Source organism: Peromyscus californicus, unplaced genomic scaffold, assembly GCF_007827085.1.
Source record: "Peromyscus californicus insignis strain IS unplaced genomic scaffold, ASM782708v3 Scaffold_19__1_contigs__length_69161282, whole genome shotgun sequence".
NCBI lineage: Eukaryota > Metazoa > Chordata > Mammalia > Rodentia > Cricetidae > Peromyscus > Peromyscus californicus.
Window position 1 is genome coordinate 38172846 of NW_026294491.1, and position 27960 is coordinate 38200805.

Here is a 27960-nt window from a genome sequence, read left to right on the forward strand (position 1 = left end):
ATACATGGGGGCTCTTGGCAATGGCCATCCTTCTACCCTTCTGCCCCTCCCCATTAAGATAAGCCTTATGTCCAGAGATGAGAAATGGAGATGGGGAGATGGGTGGCTGTGCTGGTTAGTTTTTGTCTTAACATAAACCTAGAGTCATCTGGGAAGAGAGAACCTTAAGTGAGAGATTGCCCCCTATCAGAATGCATGTAAGCAAGTCTATGGGGAAATTTTCCTGATTAATGATGGCTGTGGGAGGGCCCAGCCCACTATGGATGGTGTCACCTTGGACAGGTGGTCCTGGGTTGTATAAGAAAATAACCTGGGCCAGGCAGCGGTGGTGCACACCTTTAATCCCAGTACTTAAGAGGCAGAGCCAGGCAGTTCTCTGTGAGTTCAAGGCCGGCCTGGTCTACAGAGCAGGATCCAGGACAGGCACCAAAACTACAAAGAGAAACCCTGTCTCGAAAAACAAAACAAAAAGAAAAGAAAATACCCTGAACAAACCATGGAGAGCAAGTCAGTAAGCAGTGTATAAGGTTCCTATAACTTCCAAGAACTCTTATCTGGTCACAATCTTTTGGTAGGCCATAAGAGTTGAGCCTCAAAGGTCCCAAAGAACCCATTCAGATATGCTTGGTAACTGCTGGGTAAACCTAGGGAAACACATACCTGTCATCTCAGTATCCTGGTCATATATTTGGGCCACCTGTAGGGTGACAGTACACTGCAAAGCAAAAGCAGGGAGTTAATTTATAGCACCAGCCTTCCTCGTCTGACTGGCTTCATGCCCCTCCTCCTGGGGGACACGAAGTTAGCCATGAGACAAGGCTGTGCTACAGGCGTCTGTGCAACGTGTGTGTGTGTGTGTGTGTGTGTGTGTGTGTGTGTGTGTGTGTGTATGTGTGTGTGTGTGTAAGCACGGATAATAGAGATAATAGAATTAAAATGATATCAATGGCAGAATACCCAAGAGGTTGCTGAGAAAACGGAAGTGTGACTCAGGACCTGTCCTGGACCACTGTGCTAACTAGGGTGTTGACCCCCCCCCCCTCCCCAATGCTATTTTAATGTCTCCTGATCTAGGAAAACTGCCAATGCCTATTAACTGGCACCCTTCCTCCACATACTCCTCACCCACCATCCCTTGGGATTGTCCACTGGACACCCACTACCAGTTTAGATGATTAGAATCAAGTCTTAGTCAGCAGCACACACCACTAGCCCCCTCATCTCCGGCTCCTGCCTTTGCCTTCACCTCCACTGTGTCGCAGTAACACAGGCAGCCTGGCCTCCTGAACCTGCCTCCTCCCCATGTTCCTGATACTTCTGCTGGGGGACCCCCCTCTCCAGGCCAGGGGACAAACTCTTGTCCTTCCAAGAGACTGAATATATACATGGATGATGACCACACATATAACAGAGTTCTCGCTGTAGCCACCAGTCCAGAAGACCAATCTATTATCTACAGAAAGCAGCCCAGGAGGCCAGTCAGACTTGGAGGAAGTCAGTCCACTATCTCTTAACAACAAGCCAAGAAGCCAAGCAAGAGCCACCAGCCCCAAATGGCCAGGATTTGATAAATAGCAAGCTGAGAGATGACCTAAGTTTTACTTATTTTGCATGGGAGGGGGAGGGGAGCATGTGTGTGCCAAGGTGCAAGTGTGTGGATGTGGGAGTCAGGATCCTCCTTCTACCATGTAGGTCCTGGGGGCTGAATTCAGGTTCTCAGGCTTCCATCTCATAGGACCAACCAGGCTTTTCCTAGTAGGAAAAGCCAACTAGGAGTTTCTAACCAATCACTTGGGTAGCCTGTCTTTGGTTTCCCCAGAGCAGCAGCCTCCAATTGGGGCATGCCAAAGCCTTCCCTTTTCTCTACTGCAAAGCTTTCCCATTCCTCTGCCTGCCAACATTCAGTCCTCCAGGGAAGAGAAAGGGTAAATAGGAGATGGATGGCAGGATGGGGACCAGATGATATCAGTGTGATGGAGCCCTCACAGGGCACAAAGGACTCCTTTGTGGTGGAGCATTTGGCTGCTCCTGGAGCAAGACATTCAGCTATACCAGCAGCCCACATTCCTGGGCTGGGCCATCTGGTGCCTGACTCACATCAGTGGGTTTCATGGAATGGTTGAGCAGGGTCAGATTCTTCACAAAAAAGACTTCATTCGGTCTTTGCACCAGCTGCTTGAGCAGTACAGTGGCCAGGCCAATGAACCTGGGGGAGGTAAGGAGTAGGTATGAGACTCCCAGCCAGGGGGAGAGAGGACTCCTCCTGTGTCCCAGGCTGTGTCTGTAGGGATGATTTTTCTCCCAAAGCCTGAAGAATCCAGGTAAGCAGGGCCTTCACTAGAGGACTGTGGGGGTGAGGATGGGGGTGGGGGTCACTACAACTCTGTGGGAAGTTGCTTGGGGAATCCCACGAAAACTAGTAGCTCGCCGGGCGGTGGTGGCACACGCCTTTAATCCCAGCACTCGGGAGGCAGAGGCAGGCGGATCTCTGTGAGTTCGAGGCCAGCCTGGTCTCCAAAGCGAGTTCCAGGAAAGGCGCAAAGCTACACAGAGAAACCCTGTCTCGAAAAACCAAAAAAAAAAAAAAAAAAAAAAACAAAACTAGTAGCTCATTGGATCAAAGATGAGCACCTGGCCAAGATGGACCAATCAGATTCTATGTTGTGGAAAAGGCCCATAGTGTATCATGAATGGGATGTTAGTCTGGGTTGGGTACCAGAATTGGGCTCTGACCAGAAGAGGCTGAAATTAGGTAGACATTCAAGGTCTGTGGCTTTAAAGCAGAGCTGCTGCTGGTACCCAAGTTTCTATCCTAGCCAACTTCATCTCCTTTAGTACACCACCCTCCATTTTCCTTTACTGTGTGGCATGGGCGCTGGCCTTTCATCTGGGTTAGTTATGGGGTTAGAAATGAGATGTCTGGTCCACGCTGCTTTGGTCAGGGGCCAGGCTCCTCCTGTCTCTTCCTAGCTCACCTTTCTTTCTTTTTAAAGCCCTCATCCCGAAGGATGACTTGCAGGAAGGAGTCATTTTCCAGTGGTTGATTCCAGAGGTACCAGATTAGGGTCTGTGAGGAGCAGGGAGAAATCATTTCATTTTGAAGTTTGGTGTTTTGACACAGGATCTTCTTATGTAACCCTGGCTGGCCTGGAACTCACTAGGTAGGCCAGGTTGGCCTGCAACTTGGTCATCTTCCCGACTCAGCCTCAAGAGTGCTGGGATTACAAGCATTGTGACATCATGGTGGACGACATCTCGCCTCTTCCTTCCCATCCCACCCTTCTAGGCAGTGAGGACAAGTCTAGGGAATTGGCTGGAATGCAGGAGTTTTCTGTAATGTCTATTTCCCTAAGGAGATTGCATCTGTACCTTGTCCCACATGTGGGCTATCACACATGTGTTCCTGTGCTGAAGCTGCCTAGGCATGTTTGGAGTTGAGTGACTGTGGGGTGGGACAATGTGAGTGAATTGAAGAGAGAGAGAGAGAGAGAGAGAGAGAGAGAGAGAGAGAGAGAGAGAGAGAGAGAGAGAGAGGATTCTGCGCAAGGAGCCTTGTCTCCGCTTCAAGCTTCTAGGTCTATCGGAATGGTGTGGATGGGTTAGAGGATGGACCATGCTGTGGTTCATCCCCAAAGGCAAGAGAGAAAGATCAAGAACAGCTGTGGATAGATGAGACTTTTTGCAGTCCTATCAGATCAGAGGCTAAGCTAAGCTGTCTCAGAAACCCAGGTGAGACTCCCTGGCAGCTCCCTGGACCTCTGGCACCTGCTTAGTGCCCAACCCTGCCCCTTGCTCTTGGAGTTGTTCAGTCCTCTTCCAGAAGTGCCATGGTGTGTCTACCTCATTCCATATGGGGTCATTTCCTTCCTCCACACGGGTTCTTTTCTTCATATCTGCAAAGATACCAAGGGGCTGGTATGAGTTGGGGGAAGTATTTCTGTGTCTGGGTTTGAGTGGGGTCAAGAGAGGTAGGGTACCATGAGAAGTCAAATCTACATTGGCAGCTGTGACATAGCATCTATAGTTTCCTTTCCAAGTATTTCAAACTTATCACCCTGTGTGATAGATAACCCTATTTTCACTTCACTTTCGTCCCAGTACATAGTACCCAGAGTCTCAAAGCCATATGGGGCTGACTCATTCTGGCCTATGGGGTATAGGAATGATAGTTGCCTTTACAAGTGAGCCATCTTGCCTGGCCTTAAATAGTTTTGACTCATGTTGGTTAAATTCCCAGCTTCAGAGCCCATAGATATGGAGGGCCAACAGTTCTGTGTCTTCTTTTCTTTTTGGACCTGATTTTCTCACTCCCTACAAGTTTCTAAAACTTTGTTGGCTTGTACTAGCTTCCATACACGCCAGCAAAACACCACCATCATGTTTTCTTTTATTTCTTCCCCTTTTTTTGTGGCAGTGAGATCAAAATCTGGGCTTCTCACATGCTAGGCAAAAGCTATATTGCTGAGTCCAAGCCCCGGCCATACTTCCTATTGGCTCTCAGCCCTGTGATTCCTAAATAGAGTTAATCTGTCTCTTAGATTCTTTCGCCCCTTTCTCTTCCTCTCCCTTCTTAGACATATGTTCCTTCTATTATTAAAAAGTGGAGAGAATGAGTCTTGCCTCATTTGCCTCATGGAACTGCTGTGAGGAACAAATATCATGACATTTATGAAAAGGCATTGTCAACTGTAAGGCTCATTCAAGTGTAATTGATAATATTGAGCAGCTATTAGCAAAAGTCATACTAAAGGTTATCCTTATGCTATCTTTAAAATTTCTCCTCATAATTCTATGAAGCAGCCCCCCCCCCCCTCACTGCTAGGATCTCAATGTGTTGACCAGGCTAGCCCAGAGCTCAAAATCCTCCTGCCACAGCCTTCTGAGTGCTGAGATTATAGGTAGGTGAAACCACACGGGACTTCTTCCTTTTCCCTTACTTTATAGCACAGCCCTAGTTCATGGAAGAAGGAGAGGAAGTGTTTGTTTTGCACCCCCCCATACCTACCTGGGAGGGAGGGAGGCAGAGAATCAAAATAAAAGAAATAACAATGAAGATGGTAGGTTTTGAGACTGGAGGGATGGCTTGCTGTTTAAGAGCAAGGACTGGTTGCTCTTGCAGAGTGAAGGGCTCTGGAACAGGCCCAAGTGTTGCCAACACGGCTCTGGTGGGTCTTACCTTCCTCCCTTCCCTCCCCTTTGTTAAACCATTAGGTTACATCCCTCCCTCATGCTTGACTAAAACTCCAAGATCCGACTATCAAAACACCAAGGTCCAGCCATCCAGATTCATTATTTGGCCCCAGGGCCTAACCTGTCCAATCAGGACTTACCAGCTGATCCTAGCACAGATTTCCTCTTTTTCTCCTACAAACCACTCCTGCAGAAACACCTGCTGCTGTCTTTGTCTGATCTAGAGGCACCTCCCCCCACCTGCTTTTGTGCTGAGAATTTGGTGTCTGGGTGTATTCTGTGCTGACTCCTAGACCTCTTCACAGAGAACCTGGGTTCTGTTCCCCGCACCCACGTGGTGGCTCACAACCATTTGTAACCCCAGTTCCAGGGGATCTAGCAGCCTCTTTTGACTTCCATAGGCACCAGGTACGCACAAGGTAAACGTGTTTACATGCAGGCTAGACAGTCATACACAGCTGGTGCATATCTGTAACCCCAGTACTCAAGAGGCTGCACTCAGGAGTTCATGGCCAGCCTGGGCTAAAGCAAATTCTAAATCAAGCCAGCCAGGGCTACACAGTGAGACCACATCTCACAACAAACAAGCAAACCACACACACCACACACACACACACACACACACATGCAAAGTTGTACGCGTTACAAAATACTTAAGGCCAGGTGGCAGTGGCGCACACCTTTAATCCCAGCACTCAGGAGGCAGAGCCAGGCAGATCTCTGTGAGTTCGAGGCCAGCCTGGTCTACAGAGTGAGATCCAGGACAGGCACCAAAACTACACAGAGAAACCTTGTCTTGAAAACAAACACACACACACACACACAAAAAAACCAACAAACAAACAAGAAATTAAGAAAACAACCCAAAAACCTATTGTCATTTTTTTTCTTCTTCTCTCTCCTGGCTGGGTTGTTGGGGGATCAGACCCAAGACTTGAGATGCTAGGGCCTTGACAACAAACAGGTTGTGAAGCAATCAGAGTCTACCTCTTCACTGTGCCACACGGGACATCTTCCATGTAGTAGAATTTGTAGTGGTATTGTGTTCCCCAAAATATTGTGTACCCTAATAAACTTATCCAGGGTCAAAGAACAGAAAAGCCACTAGATACTTAGGATAGGCAGTGGTAGCACACGCCTTTAATCCTAGCATTCCAGAGGCAGAAATCCATCTGTTCAAGGATACAGCCAAGCATGGTGACTCACGCCTTTAATCCCAGAAAGCGAGCCTTTAATCCCAGGGAGTGATGGTAGAAAGCAGAAAGATATATAAGGCGTGAGGACCAGGAACAAGAAGCATTTGGCTGGTTAAGCATTCAAGCTTTTAGGTTTTGAGCAGCACAGTTCAGCTGAGAGCCATTTGGATATGAGGACACAGAGGCTTCCAGTCTGAGGAAACAAGACTAGCTGAGGATCCGGCAAAGTGAGGTAGCTGTGGCTTGTTCTGGTTCTCTGATCTTCCAGTTCACCCCAATACCTGGCTCAGGTTTGATTTTATTAATAAAAACATTTAAGATTCATGCTACAAGAATGTGAGAAACTGGGTTTTCTCTGAGTGTGTGATGCCTAGCAGGGCCCCTGGTAGCCTTTTGGAACCTGGTTCTCACCTCTGAAGTAGACAGTTACACAGGGTTTGGGTGGGGGGCTGAGAGGTGGGTTAATCTTGGCCGACTCCACGACAAGCCTTAGCATCTTGGACACCTGCTTTCTCCCCTCCTTCCCTTCACGGTGCCGCCGAGTCCGCCTTAGAGTTCCTCTGTCCCAGATTCGCAGGGTGAGTGGAGCTTAGCAACAGAGGGACATCACAGAGATGGGTGGTTCTTGGTTCCGCAGAGAATCTCCAGAAGAGACGAGTGGCATGTGACAGAGGGTGTATAAAACAAGTGGCTTCAGGTGACCAGGCCTGTACAAACAAAATAACCTAGCTGCTTTGGCGATTCCTTTCTTTTCTTCTATCACTGTCCTTTTGAGTTCAATGTCAGGCACAGAATTCTCTTTTGTCTGGAATGAATTCTTGGCAAAGCCATGCAATTTAGATGAGAAAAGAAGTGAGGCCTTAAAATATATATAAAAATATATATAAAATATATACAGGGAAATCCATGAGGCCTCGGTGGAGTGCTTCCTAATGGGGTAGCAAAACATTTGGCCTCTTTTTTTCTTTGTTTGATTTATTTATCTATTTATTTTTATTTTTGGGATAGGGTCTCATGTAGCCCAGGCTGGCCCTGAACTTCCTATGTAGCTGAGGCTGCTCTTGAACTCCTGATCCTCTAGCCTCTGAGGTGATGGATATTTTTGCTAATAATAATTAATGCTAAGAAAGCTACTTTAGCCGTGTGGTGGTGGCGCACGCCTTTAATCCCAGCACTCAGGAGGCAGAGACAGGCGGATCACTGTGAGTTCGAGGCCAGCCTGGAAAGGCACCAAAACTACACAGAGAAACCCTGTCTCAAAAAACCAAAAAAAGAAAAAAAAAAAAAAAAAAAAAAGAAAGCTACTTTATATAAAGACATAGTACAAAATGGCAGAAGTGTTTTCAGAAATGATTGTACATTCTGTCCTAATCCCAAGCTATAATTCATTGATCATTTTATGAAGCTCAAACAGCCACTGAAACAGCAATTTCCTTTTTTTTCTTTTTTTCTTTTTTTTTTTTTTTTTTTTTGGTTTTTTGAGACAAGGTTTCTCAGTGTTGTTTTGGTGCCTGTCCTGGAACTCATTTTGTAGACCAGGCTGGCCTGGAACTCAGAGATCCACCTGGCTCTGCCTCCCAAGTACTGAGATTAAAGGCGTGTGTTACCACTGGCCTGGCTCTCAAACAGCAATTTCTAAAACCAGACATTCTATCACAATCCAAAGATAGTACTACTTTGATACATGCTGAGGAAAGATAGGAAACTACTAAGAACCTTTGTTTTTCATAATGAAACTCTCAGGTTGCTGTAAGAACAGAAAACTTGTTGTCTACAGTAAAAACACTGCAGTTCATAACATACAAGAGTCTGAAGTCTCAGCCGAGGGTTTTTACATAGCATTTGTTGGTGCTATAACTTTATGGCATGAGCTGTGAGAAAGTGTACATGCTGTGTGCTCAGAACCAAGGCTGCAGTGACATTGTGGATGTAACACATCACAAACGGCCAGAAATACTGGTTGAATTAATTTTAGGCCATTGCACATTTAGAAACTTCTTGTGGTTGCCTAATCTTCCTGACTCTCGACCTTCAGTTATTCAAGCCTCAATGGGATTTGCCACCTAGAGTTTAAAACACTGTGTTCTAAGCTGGGCGGTGGCACATGCCTTTAATCCCGGCACTGGGGAGGCACCAGGCAGATCTTTGAGTTCAAGGTCAGCCTGGTCTACAGAGCTAGGTCCAGAGCTATACACAGAGAAACCCTGTCTTGAAAAACTAAACCACTAAACAAACAAACAAACAAACAAAAAAATCCACACGGTGTTCTACTTTAGGTGTGGTGTTGCAGGCCTAAAATCCCAGCACTTGAACGGTAGAGAGGTAGAAGGATCAAAAATTCAAGGGCATCCCTGGCTCCATACCTAATTTGAGCCCAGCCTGAGATACATGGGACTCTGTTCCACCACCCCCTCCATAAATGAATAAATAAACAACCCAAGGCGCTAAGTTTGAAAGCCTGGAGGTGGCGGTAGCTCATGGTAATTGCCATCAAGAAATCAATTTGAGCTCTTGACAGGTGGCTGAAATAACACTCTGCTCAGCTTTCCCTCTCCCCCTCTCTCTCCGGTTGGTTTTGAAGTTTTGAGACAGGGTGTCACTCTGTAGCTCAGGTTGTCCTGGAATTCACCGCGATCCTCCTGTCTCGGCCTGCTGGGATTATAAGGATACACCCCTGCGTGCTGGGATTATAAGGATAGAGCACCGCACTGGACTGAAGGTAAACCCCACCCTCCTACTGCAAGTTGAACCTAGCTAGCTCTTTAATGGTCAAAGGGACAAAGAACTGACTGCGGTGAGGACCCCGAGCACTTGGGTTGTCTATCTTCTCCTCTGCCCTCACTCTTCCTGCCGAAATCACGGAGGGAGGAGGTCTCTGCCTCGGAGTCGCGTGCCCCTTCGGCACTACCCACTGGCCAGCGAGGTCGCGGGGGCTGGATCCGCTCCGGGCTTTGCCGCTCACCGCCGCGCGGCTCCCTGGCAGCGATCCAGTTCCGCGTTTTCTCCCGAGCCCAGCGCGCCCGGCGCGGAGGCGGTAAGGCGCACGCGCGCTGGGATCCGGCTCGGGCGAGCGCGCGGCCGACGACTGCGGGTGAGACGCGGGTCTGGCCCGGCGCGGGTGGCGGGCCGTGGGGTTCGAGGCGGCGGGAGGCGGCCTCGGCGGAGGCCCTCGGGGCTCCGCGGGCCTGCGGGGGCCGGGACTGGAGCCACGGGGCCGGGCCGGGGCGGGCCGGGCGCGGGAGGCCCAGACGGCCCTGGGGCGGCGGAGGCGCGGGGCCGAGAAGGGCCCCGGGAGGCGGGGCCGGGCGGCTCCTCCTCGTCACGAACTCGGGATGACCTTGGCCAAGTCGCCTAGGCCCCTCCGAGCCGCCGCCGTCGCCGCGCCGCCCGGGTGGGCCGTTTTGAGGTTTTTGCGGCTCCGCGGCGGGAAGCTCTCGGAGGAGCGGGCAGTTTGCCGGGCGCCTCGCCGAGGGAGGGCGAAGGAAGAAAGGCCTCCCGAGGGCCCGGCCCGGCGCGGGCTGAGGGCGGGCTCTCGTTTTTTAAATCTTTTCAAACTCGGGTGTAACGTGAGGTCGGTGCAGAACTTTGGAACGTGACCCTAGGAGACTCCCCTTGATCTCAGCCCCAAGCGGCGAAGCCTGGAGCCCTTGGCAGCAGCCAGCTTCCTAGACACCCGCCGTGCCCGGCTGTTGTTCCAGGGGCGCCTGAGCCCACAGGCCCTGCCCACGTCCTTTAGGGGATGGAAAGTAGGGACCCCCTAGCTTTTGAAGAATTCATGCTTGTGGTTCCTCTTGTTTGCAGAAACCTTTACCACCCAGGCAGGAAATTGCATAGCAGATTTAGGTCTTTGATTTTTGTTTTGCTTTCTTTTTTCCTTTTTTCTCCCCCCCCCCCTTTTTTTAAAGAGAGACATGAACTCACTGTGTAGCCCTGGCTGCCCTCTAACTCATAAAGATCCGTCTGCCTCTCCTTCCCCAGTTTTAGGATTAAAGGCCTACACCACTACACCTTGCAAGCAAAGTTCAGGTCTTTGTGAACTGTGGAGTCTTGTCCGTTTATAGATACATGATTGTGCATTTTGTATAGCACCGGCACCTTTTTGGTAGTGGTGTGGGAACTCTTACCTCGGTGGGCAAAGATGTATGTAATCGATGATAAGAGTGATAGGCATAAAAGCATATTTTGATGGTGTACGCTGGGAGAAATTGAAAACACTGAATTGACCAACCTCGTTTCCCTGCAGGTGACTAGCATGCAGATACTCGCACCCTGACTTGGCTGCCTGACTACTGACATGGCCCACCGGGGTGGGGAGAGGGACTTCCAGACTTCAGCTCGGCGGATGGGTACTTCCCTGCTCTTCCAACTTTCCGTGCATGAACGGGAGCTGGACCTCGTGTTTTTGGATCATAGCTATGCTAAACCATGGAGTGCCCACCCAGATGCCAGTAGTGCCCGCCCCACCCGCATGCTCTTTGTAACTCCCCGTCGGCAGCAGGAGAATACTATGTGAGTTTGAGAATACCATGTGAGTTTGGGTTTCCTTCTTAAGGGCTACTTCTGCCTAACCTTGGCAGTGATCATATGTATGGTGGGGTTTAGAAAGGTGTTCTTGGAGTGATTGGGGGTTGTGGGGGTGACTGGAGATTTTGGATGAGTAGCATAAGCCAATCAGGGACATCTTCACAGACATTTCCAAATGTGAATTAGAAAAGGAAGATTGTGCAAATGAAAACAGCCTAGTCCACTTAGATAAGTGTCATAGAGCTTGTGTGGAAAGAGAAAAGGAAGAATTTCCTTGTCACTTTACTGCATCTGATTTGTTTGACAGTGGCTACAATCTATCATTCGCTTTTCCTGGCTTTAGTGCACAGATTCACAGATTTTGGAGGGAATTCCCAAAACATTGCTTTCATTCTTACCTCCTTACAGAAAGCCACCTGTGGGTTAATCTAAACCCTCCTAAGTCTCATTATATTTCCAGCCACCCTACGTTAGAGGGTAAGAACATTTCAAAAATTTACTATCTGATAAGTGATTGGTTACATTTGACCTAACTAATTAGTTAATTATTTTGAACCTTCTGATTTCACCCATATCAGGATTTGTTGAAATACTCTAGTCTGATCGTTACAAATTTTTGGATAAGAGATTTTGTTTTGTTTTTTGTTTTGACTTCATGTTTAATCTTTGCTCAAGCACAGGGTTTGTTGTTTTTGTGGGGATAGTGGGTTCTCTACACACATAGACACACCATTCCCCTCCCCAGACAGTAGTATAGCTTAAGATGATTTTGAACTCTTGATCTTCCAGGATAAAAGGTGTATGCCACCTTGATTAGTTTGTGTTTTCTTTAGGGACAGGGTTCTACTCTGTACCCCTGGCTAGCTTGGAACTTGCTGTGTAGCTCAGGGTAGCAGCAAATTCTTGATCTTCCTGTTGCTGCCTCCCAAGCATTACGATTGCAGTCATAGGTGTGGCTTAGAAGAGAGGTTTGTTTGTTTGTGAAATGGTCTCTCTGTGTATCCTTGGCTGTCCTGGAACTCTCTATGTAGACCAGGATGGCTCACAGAGATCCATCTGCCTCTTCCTCCCAAGTACTAGCATACCCAGCTCAGAAGACTTGTTTTTTATTTCATAATGATAGTAACATTTTGTTGACTTCCAGTTTGCTCAAGATCTATGAGCCATTATTTAGAGGAACATTCTAGAATAGTCCTGATTCCTCTGGCCTGGGGCATAACTGAAAGTCTTTTGAAATATTTCTTTTTTATTGTATAAAATTTCTTGTTTACATTAAAACTCATGTATTTGTATCTCATGGCATTTTCTTAAAATGAAGGTCAGTGATTGAGTAAATTACTTTATTGGAAGACTTATTTTATTTTTAATTGTGTTTATGAGTATGGGTATGTACATTGAGTGCCAGTGTCCTCAGAGGACAAAAGCATCAGATCCCCATGGAGATGGAGTTACAGGCAGTTGTGAGCTATCCCATGTGAGTGCTGGGAATCAAACCTGGGTCCTCTGAAAGAGCAGCAAGCACTTTTAACTGCTGAGCCATCTCTCCGGCCCTGAGGAATGGAATTGTTTTTTCCTCCTCAAGTTAGGGTTTCTCTGTGTAGCCTTGGCTGGCCTGGAGCTCGCTCTGAAGACCAGGCTGACCTGTAACTCAGTCCACCTGCCTCTGCCTCCCAAGTGCTGGGATTAAAGGCATGCACCACCACCACCACCACCACCACGCTGGACAAGGAGCAAATTTTTAATCCTATTTATTTTAATAGGTTTAAGTAGCCATGAGAGGCCTATAACTTTGGGACAGTATGCCTAGGGTAGCCAATTATTTACTTGTGGATATATTTGTCTCTCTTTATATCTACATATCTGTTTGTTGGTTTTTGTATAGCTGCATTTAAAAAAGACTTTGGAGCCAGGTGTAGTAACTCATGCCTATAATCCCGACACTTGGTGAGACTGAGGCAGGAGGAGTGTCAAGAGGTTAAGGCTAGGAGCTGGAGAGAGATGGGTCAGCAGTTAAGATCACATACTGTTCTTGCAGAGGACCAATGCCAGATGCTCTCAGTATCCGTGTCAAATGTCTCTGGCCTCTGTGGACATGAATTCACATGCACATACTCACTTAAATAGACACACAAAAATTGTTTTAGAAATGTTAAATAAAACAACAACCACGTTCAAGGCTAACCTAGGCAACATAGTCAATTCCAGGCCAGGGTTTTCAAAAGAAAAAAACCAAGAGCCACTAAAGGTATAATGGCCTTGTATTTCCCAGTCATATACCAGGGAGAGAGGAGAGCTAGATGAGAGTGTGGGGAAGATGACTTTGGATCAAAATTTTCTTGTGGATGTGATGAGCTTATTCATCATTTAAAGCTAATTATGTTCAATAGACAGTGTATGTATCTTTTTATTTGCCAACCAAATGATTGTTAAGCACTTGTGTTGTGTGAAGTGTGTGTGGCTTGGTCCTATTTCCTCACCTGTTTACAGTGAATCAGACGTTCCAATAGATGTGGAGACGGTCACATCAACTCCTGTCCCACTCTATGACAACCAGAAGGCACGAAGTGTGATGAACGAGTGTGAACGGCATGTCATCTTCGCCAGGACTGACGCAGATGCTCCTCCTCCACCAGAAGACTGGGAAGAACATGTCAACAGGTAGGCCATTCCTTGATCGACTTGGTCACTTTGGGGTTAATTCTTTGACATCATCTTCACTGAAGCATTTATTGAGCTTCATTTCTTTTGTAGCTATGTCAATTGTATCTCCGCTCAGTGCTGTGAAGGACTTGGCTGCAGGCGTTGGTCTCAGCTGCCTTACTCGCTGTCCCTAACTCTAGCGCATTGATTGGCATACATAGTGACATACAGGTGTCTGTAGTTGCAGCACCTTGGAAGGCCCAGGCAGGAGGGGACGTGCACTTAAGAATTCAAGACATGTATGGACAGCATAGTGAAACCTTAATCTCTTTATAAGAAGTGGGGGTTGGAGATGTAGCATAGTGGTAAAGCATTTTCCTGGCATGTGTGAGACCCCAGCACCACAAAACTGTACAGTTTGCTTGCTGGACATAGGTATGACTTACTGTGTAGGTTATGCAGTGTAAGAGCCACCCAAACTACCTAAAAAGCTAAATTATGTTTGTATGTAAGATTTGCATTTATATGATCTACGGTTAGGGTAATAAATGTTTTGGAGTTATCTGTAAAGCTAGTATGTTTGAGTTGCTTTAAAATACAGTTTTTTGAAGTTGGGGATATAACTCCATGACAGAATTTAATTTAAAAAAATGGTGAGAGGGGCGAGAGAGATGGTTCAGAGATTGAGAGCTGTCCTGCTCTTCAGAGGACCGTAAGTTGGGCAGCTCACAACTGCCTGTAAGTCCAGCTCCAAGGAGGATGCCTCTGGCCTACTTGCATACCTGAATGCATACGTACATATCTACGTATGCGCGTGTGCACACAGACACAGTTACAAATAATAAAAATATGACTTTAAAAACTATGGGGACAAATGTTTGAGAGAATTGAAGGACTTTTTAAAATCAGTTAACCTTTGATTATGATTGAGAGGTTTGGTTTATTAAAGTCATCAGTCTTAATAGTATATATATAGTAATGCCTTTCTTAAGTCAGTTCTTCTTTTAAAAGAAGGAATTTGTGAAAGATTCATTTTATATTAATGTATATTTGTCTATGAGTGTATGCTAGTGTATACCATGTGTGATGGGTGCCCTTCGAAGTCAGAAGAGGTTGTTGGATCCCCTGGAGCTGCAGGCACTTGCGAGTTGTCTGATATAGATGCTGGGAACTAAGCTCTAGTCCTCTGGAAGAGCAGCAAGTGCTCACAGCTGTTGAGCCCCTTTATTGATTTTTGAGACAGGGTCTCTGGTGTAATGTAGGTTGACCTCAGACTCCCTTTGTAGCTAGGATTTGATCTTGAACTGATTCTTGTGCCTCTACCTTCCATGTGCTGGGATTATAGATGTGTTGCCCCCATGCCTTGCCTTTATTTACTTTTATGCATAGTTTTACTGTGAAAGTCAAGGCTGGCCAGACATACTATAAGTATGTACCACCATGCATGGTCACTAGTTTCTTAATTTATAAGGAAAGATAAAACTGTAAAGCAGAAGAGACACTGGAGTGCCTGACTAGAGTATCCATCCCTAGTTGAAAAGTCTGAGAAGGCATTCTGTTATAGGGGGTGGGTGGGTGGAGAATCTTTACAGGAGAAAGATAGGCACACCAGATAACTAGGGTGCCCCTTTACCTGCTGGGTGCTGCAGAAAACACTAGAGAGATTCTTATCTTTGGCTTGTCTTTCTCTAGTCACAGAGTGAACCTCCATCCCCTATTAGGACCCAACTGCACACTGATAGGATTTTGTTATTTTGAAATAAACTGTTACTGTGTTTTGGTGTCTGGTAAGATTTGGGTGGTGTTCTATTAGCAACAGACTTTAAGCTATCTCTTTGGTTAGGTAACTTTTGCAGGTAGCTGATTTCATTATTTGTTAGTACTTATTAGCTTAACTCAAGAGGTCATCCTTTTTCTGTAGCTTGTTTGGAAGTTTTCAGTTGCCTCTGCTGTGATTATAAGCATCTTATTGCCTTCTTTCCCTTGCTTGTTAAATTGCTGCTTCCTTTGTTCCTGTATAAGCCATGTAAAATTACAGTTTCCCACACTGAGAACTCCATGGAGAGCTCTATAGGACAGCTCCCTAGAATCTAGGTTTTTATCTTTAGAGAGACTACTGATTGCCTTGTATCTGTAGAGTCAGAAACTTCCATTCTTTGTTAGAGCTCTTTTCTCTGACTCTTGAATTATTCAGTAGGAACTCCCACAGATCATTTTGTGTTTAGGAAACAAAATCTACTACCACCACCTAATCCTAGTTTTCTCTAACGATGGCTGATGTTTTATGAAATGGTTTCCATCTCTGCTTGATTTAATTGTCTGGATCAGGCAGGGGTTGTTAAACTGACACATGTGCCAAGTTTGGCCCATTGCTTGCTTTGTATGCCTTAAGAGTAGTTTTATGTTTTTAAGTGCTTGGAGAAAAAAACACATAAAATTCTAATTTCAAGCCGGGCGGTGGTGGCGCACACCTTTAATCCCAGCACTCGGGAGGCAGAGGCAGGCAGATCTCTGTGAGTTCGAGGCCAGTCTGGTCTACAGAGCGAGATCCAGGGCAGGCACCAAAACTACACAGAGAAACCCTGTCTCGAAAAACCAAAAAAAAAGAAAAATTAATTTCAGTGTCTATGATTCACAATTCTTGGAATACAGCTATGCCCATTCATTTGATAGTGCCATGGCTGCTTTTGCACTAAAACAAGAGTTTTGGCCGGGCGATGGTGGCGCACGCCTTTAATCCCAGCACTCGGGAGGCAGAGCCAGGCGGATCTCTGTGAGTTCGAGGCCAGCCTGGACTACCAAGTGAGTTCCAGGAAAGGCACAAAGCTACACAGAGAAACCCTGTCTCGAAAGACCAAAAAAAAAAAAAAAAAAAAAAAAAAAAAACAAGAGTTTTGTATTTGTGTCAGGGACCATATGGTCTATGATCCCTCGTATGTTTACATGGTTTCCTGTCCACAAAGTTAGCTGACTGGGTCTGGGTCATGTTCTTGTGTCTGTGTGTCACAGTCATATAACTTGGAGGATTGTTGGAAGTTCTATTTGATGGTAAAGTAATATAGTCCTGAAGATGTCAGGCCAGCTAACCCATCTGTTGTCAAATGAAGAGTTGCATTAGATGCATTTGATCTGGTGGGTTTTATAACGTCTTAACTTTTTTTTTTTTTTAATCTAGTGCTGGAAAGTAGGCTGTCTTATCTTAGAAATCAGAACTTCAGAATTTCAACCAAGAATCTTCCCATTCTCCTTTTCTGAACTTTGTGTGATTATATACTATGATACGTAGGTATATATCAGGTCGGATGTTTGGTATTTCAAGTCCAAGATCTTTGTTTTCCTTCCTTCCTTACTGCTTGTCCATTTTCTTTTCCCTTCTTTTATTCTTTCCTTTCTTAGTTGTGTGATTTAATTAAGCTTTTCTGATGTTGTCTTGCCCTGTTTAATTTTTCACTTAAAAAAAGTTCTTTAGGCCTGGCATGGTGGCTCACACCTTGAATTCCAATGCTTGGGAGGCAGAGGCAGGTGGATCTCTGAGTTTGAAACCGTGCTGGTGTATATAGTGAATTCCAGGACAGCTGGGACTATGTAGAGAGACCTGTCTCACAAAAACAAAAATAAATAAATAAAATTAAGATAAAAAAAATGTGATTTAGACAGGGCTAGTGAGATGGCACTTGCCAAAACACAAACCTGGTGCAAGTTTGATGACCTGAGTTTACTTGCTGGAACCCATGTGAGGGAGGAGAGAAATCACTCCACAAAGTTGTATTCTGACTACATAAATGTCATGGCATGTGCTTCCCTCCTAAATACAGCTCACACACACATGCCAAGCACATACACACAATTAAAAAAAAAAAAAATCTGGCCGGGCGGTGGTGGCGCACGCCTTTAATCCCAGCACTCGGGAGGCAGAGCCAGGCGGATCTCTGTGAGTTCGAGGCCAGCCTGGTCTCCAAAGCGAGTTCCAGGAAAGGCGCAAAGCTACACAGAGAAACCCTGTCTCGAAAAACCAAAAAAAAAAAAAAAAAATCTGGAGTTGGAGAGATGGCTAAGCAGTTAAGAGATGCTGTTCTTGCAGAGGGCCAGAGTTCTGTTTGCAGCACTCATGTGATGGCCTACAACCATCCTAACTGCTTTCAGGGGATTCAGTTCCCTTTTCTAGCCTCCTTGTCCTTTAGACATTTTTGCATTGAATCAGTCTCCCTTGGAACAGAATCAGGGAATTAATAATTACCTTTGAAAATACTGGGTTTGCTTGGCTTGGTGGCATATGTCTATAATCCCAGTCTTTTGGAAACAGGAGGATCCAAATTTGAAGACAGATTGGGTTACATAGTGAGACCTTGTCTCTTTAAAAAAAAAAAAAAGAAAGAAAGAAAAAGAAAAGAAGAGTCAGGTTTTCTAGGACCAGCGTGCTATTTTGCTTGCTTTAACTAGAATGAGCCTGAGGTCAGCATATCATTCAGGTTGGTCAGACTAAGGAAAACAAAGACTGTCTGATCTCATCTATGAAACGAAGAAAATGCATTTCTGGCACTCATGAAAATTAAATAGATTTTGGCCCGAAGGGAGGGGGTAGTTGACTCACCCCAGTTCCCATCAGCTCCTTGACTGTTTAGGCTTGTATTTAAAATTTGGTCTCCTGTGTTTGAATTTTTCCTTAATTATATCTTTATCTTAATCTTGGGTTAGATCTTTTTTCCCCCCTGCCTATTTAATTTTTTAGCCTCCCACGAAGCTAACAGAATGCATAGAACGTGTTTCAGTTCTTGGGTCACTTTGTTGTATGTACAGCAATAATCATAAGCTTTCAAATTTAGTTTTATGTGTTATGTGGTAGTCTTTTCTGAATAGATTTTAACTTTTCTCTTTCGAGATCATATTTCTTCCTCATCATTTTGTATTTCATAGTAAAAATAGAGTTAAAAAATGACTGAGTGAGGAAGGGCTGAGGAGATGGCTCAGCGGATAAAGTACTTGCTGTGTGAGTATCAGGGCCTGAGTTAGGGTCCTCAGCACCTACATAAAAAAAAAAAATGGTGATAGACATCTGTGACCCAGGGTTGGAGAAGAAGTTGGGGGTTCTTGGAACTTGCTGGACAGCCATTTAGCCAATCATTGAGTACCAAGGTCAGTGAGAGACCCTGTTCCAAACAATAATATAGAAAAAGAAGAGGACACCTAGATTCAACCTCTGGCTTCCACATGGACACACATGGACACCCCACTCACATGCATACACCACACACACAAATAATAATCTTAGTGCTTACAAATAGGGTAGAATTCAAACAGTAATTAAAAATTAAGAAGTACATTAAAATGGAAATATATCTGTCACCAGAAAGCTTTTTCTATACTGTTTGTGAACATTGTTTTCTCCCACATCTACACATGCAAGTCTCAAGACCACCTGAGAATCACTGTACATGGATAAATAAGCTGGGCATTTCAATAATGTGAATGGAAAGGGAAATAGGAACTAATGGGCGAGGGATATTAGTCCCAACAGCCTTCCTATTCCAAGTGGAATTAAGGCTTTTCAGTCCCCATCCCCAAAATCCAAAGTCTCTAAGGAGCAAACCACAATAAAAATAGACATGATTCTGATGAAGTAATAGGAGTTATACCAAGAGAACTAGGCGAGAAAGAAAAAAGAAAAGCACAGTCTAGAATCTTCACGGTATTATAAGGGTGAGTAGCTTTGGGAACTCAGAAGGGATTTCCGTGTAACAAGGAAAGCTTTGCAGATAGATAGAAGGCATCGCTAGCAAGGTATGATGCTACAGTCCTGTAATCCCCAGCATTCAGGAGCCAGAAGCAGGAAGATCATGAGTTTGAGGTCAGTGTTGGTTACATAGAAAGTGCAGGGTCGCCGGGCGGTGGTGGCGCACGCCTTTAATCCCAGCACTCGGGAGGCAGAGCCAGGTGGATCTCTGTGAGTTCGAGGCCAGCCTGGGCTACCAAGTGAGTCCCAGGAAAGGCGCAAAGCTACACAGAGAAACCCTGTCTCGAAAAACCAAAAAAAAAAGGAAAAAAAAAAAAAGGAAAGTGCAGGGTCAACTTGAGCTGTTTGATGAGATTCTGTCTCATAAAAGCAAAGGCTGGGAATATATAACTTAGCGGTAGAATACTTGGCTGTGTTAGATCTCGATTACCAAGACTGGAAATGATGGCATTTCTGAAGAGGGGTTGCTTGGTTCTATCTCTAAATCTATGTTGCTATCATTGTTTATCATAGTTAACCTGAATTTTAAGTAACTTAGAGAAAATCTAGTTCATGTCTCTGTCTCTCTGTCTCTGTCTCTCTCTCTTTTAAAGACTGGAACACCCAGGGTACATAGCCAGCTCTTTATTAAAGAGCGGAATAACATCCTGGCTCTTGGTTAGACTTCTTCTGGACCATGGGAGTTGTATAGTAGGTGGATATTTTATTTTACAGAGAGAAAAGGGGTTTCTAGTAAATACTTGCTTACTCTTGTATACCAAATTGTTGAACAGAGTGGAAGGCTAATTTATCCTTCATCTGTGTATTCACTAGGCCATGATAGTAGTATTTGTAGACCCATGGCCTGTAGAAATGAAGTATCATGTTGGAGTAAGACTAGGTGTGATGGAAAAGATGCTGATCTGCTGTGAAGGAAGAAATGGGGACTGTTGATGGCATTTTAAGTAGCTTGCCTGTAGCTTGACCACCTTAGAGTGGTAAAGAGCTTGGTTGAGTGTTGAGTCTAAATCTTCCTGCTGTGTTCTTCCTGTTGCTTAGCACGCATGTGCTTAGTAGGGTTTTCGTGTGGGTGGGTGGCGGGTAATGACAGGATGAACCTAGCTGTTCAAAGCACTTAGAATGCAGTGTGTGTGCAATTTGTCTGTTTATTCAGCATGTGTTAACTCCCAGAATGTCAGGCACTTGTTGCATGCACTGAGGATATAGCATTAAAACACAACCATTAAGAATCTTGGCTTTTTTGCCTTTTATATTCTAACAAAGGGAGCCAAACTCAGAATGCTAGAATGTGAGATGGTGATGTAGTTGGAAAATGGAGCTAGAGAATCCCACGGTGGGATAAAAGGGGTCAAGGAAGCTTCAGTAGAAGGTGATATTTAGCAGTGACCTGAAGGAGAGGAAAGAGGACATTACTGTTGATTTTAGGGAATGAATGAAAAAGATCCAGATACAGGACTGCATGTGATGCACATGGGTGTAGGGGAATGGGCGGTATTGATCAGGGATAGAAGAGTACACTGAGCTAAGCTGAGTGACAGTCATTGGATGATGAGATTGGGAAGGTACTGAGATCCACATGGTTCATTGCAAGAACTTTAACTTTTTTTCTTTTACATTTTATTGATTTGTGTGTGCTTATGTTTTGCATGTATGTATGTATGTATGTATCACCTGTGTTTCTACAGATGGAGGCCAGAGATTGATGTCTGGTATCTTCCTCTAGTTTTCTACTTTAGTTTTTGATATCGAATCTCTCACTGAACCTAGAGCTTGCTGATTGGTCAGACTGGCTGGCCAGCAAGTCCCTGGATCCTTCTGTCTCTCCCCACCCTGAACCCAGCACTAGAGTTACAGACACATGTCTCCATGCCCAGCTTCTACATGGATACTGGGGGATACAAACTCAAGGCCTCATGTTAGCATAGCTGTCACTTTACCCACAGAACCAGCACTAGGTCGTTGGGAGGGTTTGTTTGTTTTTTCTGAGACAGGGTTTCTCTATGTAGTTTTGGTGCCTGTCCTGGATCTCACTCTGTAGACCAGGCTGACCTCAAACTTACAGAGATCCTCCTGCCTCTGCCTCTTGACTGCTGGGATTAAAGGCGTACGCCACCGTGCTCAGCTTATTGGGAGTCTCTTGATGGCAGAGAGAGTAAATAAAGTTTGAATATCTTCTATTACCTTTCCTTCTATTATCTTCCTATCTCTAAGATTACTAGTCATAGTTGGGATATCAGAATTCTTAAGATTTGGAATGAGGTGAAGAGTGATGTTAATAAGCTCTATACCACCATGTTGGAAGTGAAGTGTGGGGCTAAGAACAACAGGATATGCCGGGTAGTAGTGGCACATGCCTTTAATCCCAGCACTCAGGAGGCAGAGGCAGGCAGCAGATCTCTGTGAGTTTGGGGCCAGCCTGGTCTACAGAGTGAGTTCCAAGACAGTCAAGGCTACACAGAGAAACCCTGACTTGAAACTTCCTCCTCCTCCCCCCAAAAATAGTACAGACTTGTAATTTCAGAGTTTACATCTGGGTTTAGAAAGCTGTCGGGAAGGTAGACATATGTCATTGTTACGTGCTAGTTAATGTTAGCATCATTTTGCTAATCGTGTGACAGAAAAAAACATAAAGGCTGGGGTAACAATATTGGGGCATTGAAGAATTATAATAGTTCTTTCACATTTTTGCTCTTCAAACTGGTTTAAATAGAGCTCTTACCTTACTGTCATGCTTCTAGTATAGTACATTAAAATGCTTGCTGAACCAAGCATTGTGGTATATATTGTAATCCCAGCACTCTGGAGGCTGAGGCAGGAGGAGTTTGGAATTTGAGTCTAGTTTGGTGTTAGACTCTGTCTGGAAAATAAATAATAAATAGAATTGAAACATGTTTGTGCACTGGTGCCATGTCTTTGGTTACTAATATGATTATTTTAGCCACCAGATAAATAATTGGCTTTTCAAGCACTGAAAGACTCCATGACTGATCCTGACTTATAGTGTATGGTGAGCTGATTCGTTGGCGGAATTGGGACCAAAATTTCATGCCTTAGCTCAGTGACCTGAGACTCATAATGGGAACAAAAATATGACAGCATCTCTTTATGTGGTGGACATACATGGGAAACGTCCTTAGGGGTTACACTTTAATTCCTGAGTCTCTGTTACAGGACTGGCTGGACCATGGCTCAGAGCAAGCTGTTTAACAAGATCCTCAAAGCCCTGCAGTCTGACCGGCTCGCCCGCTTGGCCAATGAAGGGGTAAGACATCAGAAATCTGTCTGTAGTTGACCCTCTTATTCAGGCCTCACTGATTGACTCTGTCCTGTGTCGTCATCTTGTACTAACCTCTTTCTATGAACATCTTTCAGGCTTGCAACGAGCCTGTGCTGCGTCGTGTGGCTGTGGACAAGTGTGCAAGAAGGGTACGACAGGCTCTGGCCAGTGTTGGCTGGGACACCAAGCTGATCCAGTGGCTGCACACCACCCTTGTGGAGACCTTGAGTCTGCCCATGCTGGCGGCTTACTTGGATGCTTTGCAGACACTGAAAGGGAAGGTGAGGAGGCTTTTGTTGCTTTTTCTAGCAGTAGCTAGTATTTTGATGTGGGTTCAGGATATAGGTTTGACAAGGCCATTGGGACCAGGTCAGCATGGTTGAGTCTAGCAATTTAGCTATTAAAAATAGGAAAAAGGTATCATTTTAGGTTTGTGTTTGGTGTAAGTTTCTTCAGTCCTTCCATCTTTTGGATGAGGTGTGGCATTCTGAAAACCAGAATACATATTTAACCTCTGTAGCCTTGCAGTTTGTGCTTTGAGTCATCGCTGAATTGACTTGGGGTGGAGGAGATGAGGGTTTTACCAGGGAGGGGACTGTCGATAAGGAGGGTGTGAGAAGCAGATCTGCGGTGTTCAGAGGGCCAGGGATTACATAGCAAGGAACTGCCTGACTAAGTCTCTCCTCATCAAGAGATGAACCCTAGGCTGGATGTGGTGGTACATGCCTCTAATCCCAGTAGAGGCATAGGCAGGTTAGTTTCCATCACTTTGAGCCTGGTCTACACTGCAAGTTCATTTCTGTAGGGATTGAGTTAGTGAATTGACATAAAAGCCATAGTAATGGGAAGCCCACAGTAACTCCTGAGGATTATTTAAGTGGCCCTCATAGGGGCTGGAGGAGTATTCGTGCTTTGCTCCAGCACAGAATGGTCTTAAACAATGGTACTTAATTCAGTTCTTTACTTTCTTTTTCTTTCACATGATGGTACTGGGGTAGAGCCCAGGCCCTTGCATTTGCCCAATCATTAGTTCCCTGAGTCATGTCTCCAAAACTTCTAATTTCATTGTTTCTTAGTCAGATTTTTTTTTTTCTGAAATTGCAGAATGCTGAGTTTGTTAGAAAACTGAAGAAAACTAACTGTGTGCCAAAGGAAAACAAAACTCAGGACTAGGTACAATAGTTATATGTGTGGTAGAATAGTTGACCTAATGTTTTTCATTCAGCTAATACTTATCTTGTATTTATAATGTACCAGACATGAGAGTGAGCCAAAGGAAGTCTCTTTGGTGAATAGTGTGCTCTAGGGACAGGTGTTGGTAGTGCCCTGGGCAATGGTAGCTCTGCCACACTTGCCGTGGTCAAGATTCAGATGTGATTCCTCTTGCTTGAAGAGACAAGTTCACACTACTTCTCGTTTAAAATACTAGTGGGTCTTGTCCAGTGTAAATGAGGTGATAGATGTTTTAAGCATGACAGACGCCTATTGTGGACTCTTTAAGTGTGTACAGTGGGTGCCAGTGCTACCTGGACATACTGCTGGGGTCCAGTATGGGTTAGCTGGAATGTCACGAGTCTGCCTGGTACACCAATCAGTGAGCACATTGAGTATAAGGTACTGTCTGTCCTGGCCTGTGATCTGCATGGCGGTTCTCTACTTACAGCTATTGAATATGGGGTTATTTTGCTTTAAAATACTTGTTAGGTGTTAGGCAGTAACTGACTCAGGTCATGCTCTTAGCCCAGCTATTTTCACCTTTAGCTTCATTATGAAGAGAGCAGAGAAGGGACAGCAAACTCAGGGTCTTAATTGTGGTGAGACAGAATGAAGGCAGAACTAGAAGGGCTGGGGAAGCTTGGTCTTCTAGCTCTTAAGTGGAAGTCAGTTACTGATGACTTATTTCATGTTGACAGTGAGCCTCAGGCTTCCCAGTTTCATAGGTAAACTCTGTTGCCTGAGAAAGCTTTAGAAGTGTAAGCTCAGTGTTCACAGTGTTGTGGCTCATGATTAGAGAGGGCTTATAAAGAATGGCCAGTTTGGGGTGGTGATCCTTTGCAGTTTGGCTTTAACCCTTTTCATGTGTACTCCTACTTCTTGCTGGAATCTGTTACTTAAGTCCACCTGGGTCTGGAATAAACACCACACATCCTTGCTTTTTGTCTCACTGGTTAACCTGTCTGGCCTGGAACCTGCTATGTAGACCAGACAGGCTTTGAACCTGCTTCAATCCTCCTCCTTCTGCTTCCCAAGTTCAGAGATTCCAGAAATGGGCTACTGTGCCCATCTGTGTGTCTGGCTGATAACTCATCTCATGTTGGAGTCGTGCCTAACCTAAGCCTGCTTCACTGCATGTGCTACTGCTGCTGCTGCTGCTGCTTCGGATGTCCATTTCCTGTTGACTGCCCTGCTCTGTTGGATGGCTGGAATCACCAGTGTAGGGTTTCTTTTCCTCCCACGGCAGTTAGCACTGACCCCCGCCCCCATTGGTTTGTCTTTCTCACCCTTTGAGTTAAATCCCTCTGCAGCGTTAGCTTGGTGTTCTGTGACAGCAGCTGTTATCTAAACATTAGCTTCTGAGTTAACTGAGGCAGTCCAGAGATTAATAATTCCCCAAATCTCCTGTGGAGATCCTTTTTAGTGTCTCTTCTCCCTTTGTTGTTTATTTTCTTCTTTTTGAGACAGGGTTTCCCATTGCTGGCCTGGAATGGGTTATTCTCCTACCTCAGCTTCCTGAGTGTTGAGCCCAGATTTATTTCTTTTTTTTTTTTGGTTTTTCGAGACAGGGTTTCTCTGTGTAGCTTTGCGCCTCTCCTGGAACTCACTTGGTAGCCCAGGCTGGCCTCAAACTCACAGAGATCCTCCTGGCTCTGCCTCCCGAGTGCTGGGATTAAAGGCGTGCGCCACCACCGCCCGGCTGAGCCCAGATTTCAAATCTTATTAAACTTACTTATCTGAAGCATATTTACATGGAGGAAAGATGAAGGATTTCACGTAACATACCACAGTGTGCTGTCCATTTTATTTTAATTAATTATTTTGTGTGTTGTGGATCAAACCCAGGGCCTTGCAAATCCTAAGAGTTACTCCCAGCTTCTAATCAGTCTGTCTGTCTCTGCATGTCTGCATGTCTCTCTCTCCCTCTCCTCCTCCCTCTCTCCTTTCCTTCATCTCTTCCTCTCCTGAGTTAGGAATAGCTCATCTTAGCCTGTGGCCTTTGGAGTTTTATGCCTACCTCAAACCATATTCTCTAGTCTCTGGAAACCCTTTTAAAATGCCTCTGAAAGAACCTTTAACACTTAAAAATCTTTACTTGCTTTCTTTGAGATTGTTTTGACTTCTCTGTGGGTATTGTGGGATTTGTGAAGATATTTCTTTGCAGTATAAGAAAGCATCAGCATGTCTGAAACCTATATTTATATATTGGTGAGATCACTTTTTAGGGGGATAGTTAAAAACAGGATATGATATAAATCACAGTATACACAGTATAGTAGGATATATTTTTGGGGAACAATAACAGGTTTCATTATACTTGTCTCAACTTGAAGGCTATATCCAGAAGATAGTGTAGATGTTTATTTTTTGGGACAAGGTCTAATGTATCCCAAGCTGTCCCCTGTGTAGCTGAGGGTTGACCTTGAATTTTTGATACTCTTCCATCCACCTCCCAAGTGCTGGGATCACATAGGAATGAGTCACCATGACTTCTGTGTGTCTTTTGATAGGAAAAAGTACACAAAGTACAGTCATCTGGGAAAGGGATGGTGGAATAAACTTCAGTCCATTGGTGCAGCTTACCAGATTGCCTTCCAGAGGATCAGCTCTGCTTTCCTTTCACAGTGGGAGTGTACTTTGGCTGTGCACTGATTTGATATGCATAAGAGCTAAGAGCTCAGTGGGCTTCTGTGCTGAAGCGCATTGCTTCTGGAGGGAAAGTTTCTCACTTGCCACTGGAAGCATCTTTGTTTATCCTTCTTTGTAGATCCCAACTTTGATCGATCGGATGCTTGTGTCATCCAACACAAAGACTGGGGCTGCAGGAGCCGAGGCCTTGTCACTCCTCCTCAAGAGGCCCTGGGACCCAGCCGTTGGTGTGCTTTCTCATAACAAGCCAGTAAGTGGAGTTCAGCCTTAACCGGCATATACAGTGGTCAGACTGAGTCTTTTTGTTTTTCTCTCGAGACAGGGTTTCTCTGTGTAGTTTTGGTGCCTCTCCTGGATCTTGCTCTGCAGACCAGGCTGGCCTCGAACTCACAGAGATCCACCTGGCTCTGCCTCCCAAGTGCTGGGATTAAAGGTGTGCGCCACCACCGCCCGGCCAGACTGAGTCTTAGAGACTTGGCAAGGGAAGATAAGTGGCTTAACTTTCTCATTAATAGCTTGGGTTCTCCTTAAAGATTCATTTCTTTTTAAAGTGGGTGTTTGCACTTGAGTGCAGGTACTCGTGGAGGTCAGAAGAGGGAACTGAGTTACAGGCACTTGACATGGGTGCTGGGAACTGAACTCTGCTTCCCTGGAAGAACAGAGTATGCTCTTAACTGCTGAGCCGTCTCTCTAGCCATAAGCAAAGGGCTGGTGGTTGCTGTAAAGACTGTTGGGATGTAGTTGTTGAGAGTTCCTAGATGAATACCTCTTACTCAGTGGTTCTTGGATGGGATTCTGTCTCCTCAGAGCAAACTCCCTGGCTCTCCTTTGATTCTCATCGCCTCCTCTGGTCCCTCCAGCTCTGTGTTCCCTGCCTCACGCCGCCACCGCTTCTGGCAGTCACAGCTTTCCTGCTTAGGCAAGGTAATTGTAAGGACAAGAGGAATCCTGGGTAGGAATGTAGTCTTGGAGGATTAAAGAAAAGGGTGTGTGGGAGGGAGGAGGTCAAGTTTGTTGAACTCAAATGTGGTTCATCCCCTTAACTCTAATTTTGGCATTTAAGTGTCAGCTGTCTAAGAGATTTGGGATAAGTTAAGCAGAATTGAGGTTTGAAACTTGGCACTGCTGGCATGGATGCTCTTTCTTCCCTTTAGGTCATCCCTGTAGCCACCCATCTGCTGAACAATGGTAGTGGGGTAGGAGTTCTGCAGTGCCTTGAGCACATGATTGGTGCCGTGAGAAGCAAAGTGCTGGAGGTGAGAGTTCCCAGGTTGATTTAGTTGACGGAAGTACACCAGTGGTGTGGGATTGTTCTGTGCCCATCACAGTCCCGTTTACTGTCTTCTTTCTCTTGCCACAAAGATTCACAGCCATTTTCCACACAAACCCATCATCTTGATTGGATGGAATACAGGAGCCTTGGTGGCCTGTCATGTAAGTAAATTCTGTTCTATTTGGAGGTCACTGAAAACTTAAAGGTGGTCATGGAAACAGTGCTTGCTGCTATTACTATTTTGAATTCTTCTTTGTCCTTGTGA

At 45.2% G+C, this 27960-nt stretch overlaps 2 protein-coding genes across 11 annotated transcripts in view; one reads left to right on the forward strand and one right to left on the reverse strand.

Annotated features, from left to right (window-relative positions):
• Fer1l5 (fer-1 like family member 5) overlaps positions 1–7206 on the reverse strand; it is a 53137-nt gene extending 45931 nt beyond the window's left edge. Inside the window, exons 1-5 of the mRNA XM_052745157.1 lie at positions 6798–7206; positions 3841–3893; positions 2976–3067; positions 2098–2206; positions 661–715 (exon numbers count right to left, since the gene is read on the reverse strand). Coding sequence (XP_052601117.1) covers positions 661–715; positions 2098–2206; positions 2976–3067; positions 3841–3893; positions 6798–6882 — 394 coding nt within the window. The 5' untranslated portion in view covers positions 6883–7206. The remainder of the gene's footprint in view (positions 1–660; positions 716–2097; positions 2207–2975; positions 3068–3840; positions 3894–6797) is intronic.
• Positions 7207–9377: 2171 nt separating this feature from the next.
• Kansl3 (KAT8 regulatory NSL complex subunit 3) overlaps positions 9378–27960 on the forward strand; it is a 34202-nt gene continuing 15619 nt past the window's right edge. Inside the window, exons 1-9 of one of the 10 annotated variants that reach the window (XM_052745165.1) lie at positions 9378–9477; positions 10630–10895; positions 13398–13568; positions 22453–22543; positions 22654–22839; positions 26541–26672; positions 27230–27346; positions 27577–27678; positions 27785–27856. In XM_052745165.1, the coding sequence (XP_052601125.1) occupies positions 10681–10895; positions 13398–13568; positions 22453–22543; positions 22654–22839; positions 26541–26672; positions 27230–27346; positions 27577–27678; positions 27785–27856 (1086 nt within the window). In that variant the 5' untranslated portion in view covers positions 9378–9477; positions 10630–10680. Of the gene's footprint in view, positions 9478–9614; positions 10915–11318; positions 11388–13397; positions 13569–22452; positions 22544–22653; positions 22840–26540; positions 26673–27229; positions 27347–27576; positions 27679–27784; positions 27857–27960 lie in introns of those variants that run through there. The other 9 variants (XM_052745163.1, XM_052745164.1, XM_052745169.1 and 6 more) reach the window with 9 other exon arrangements.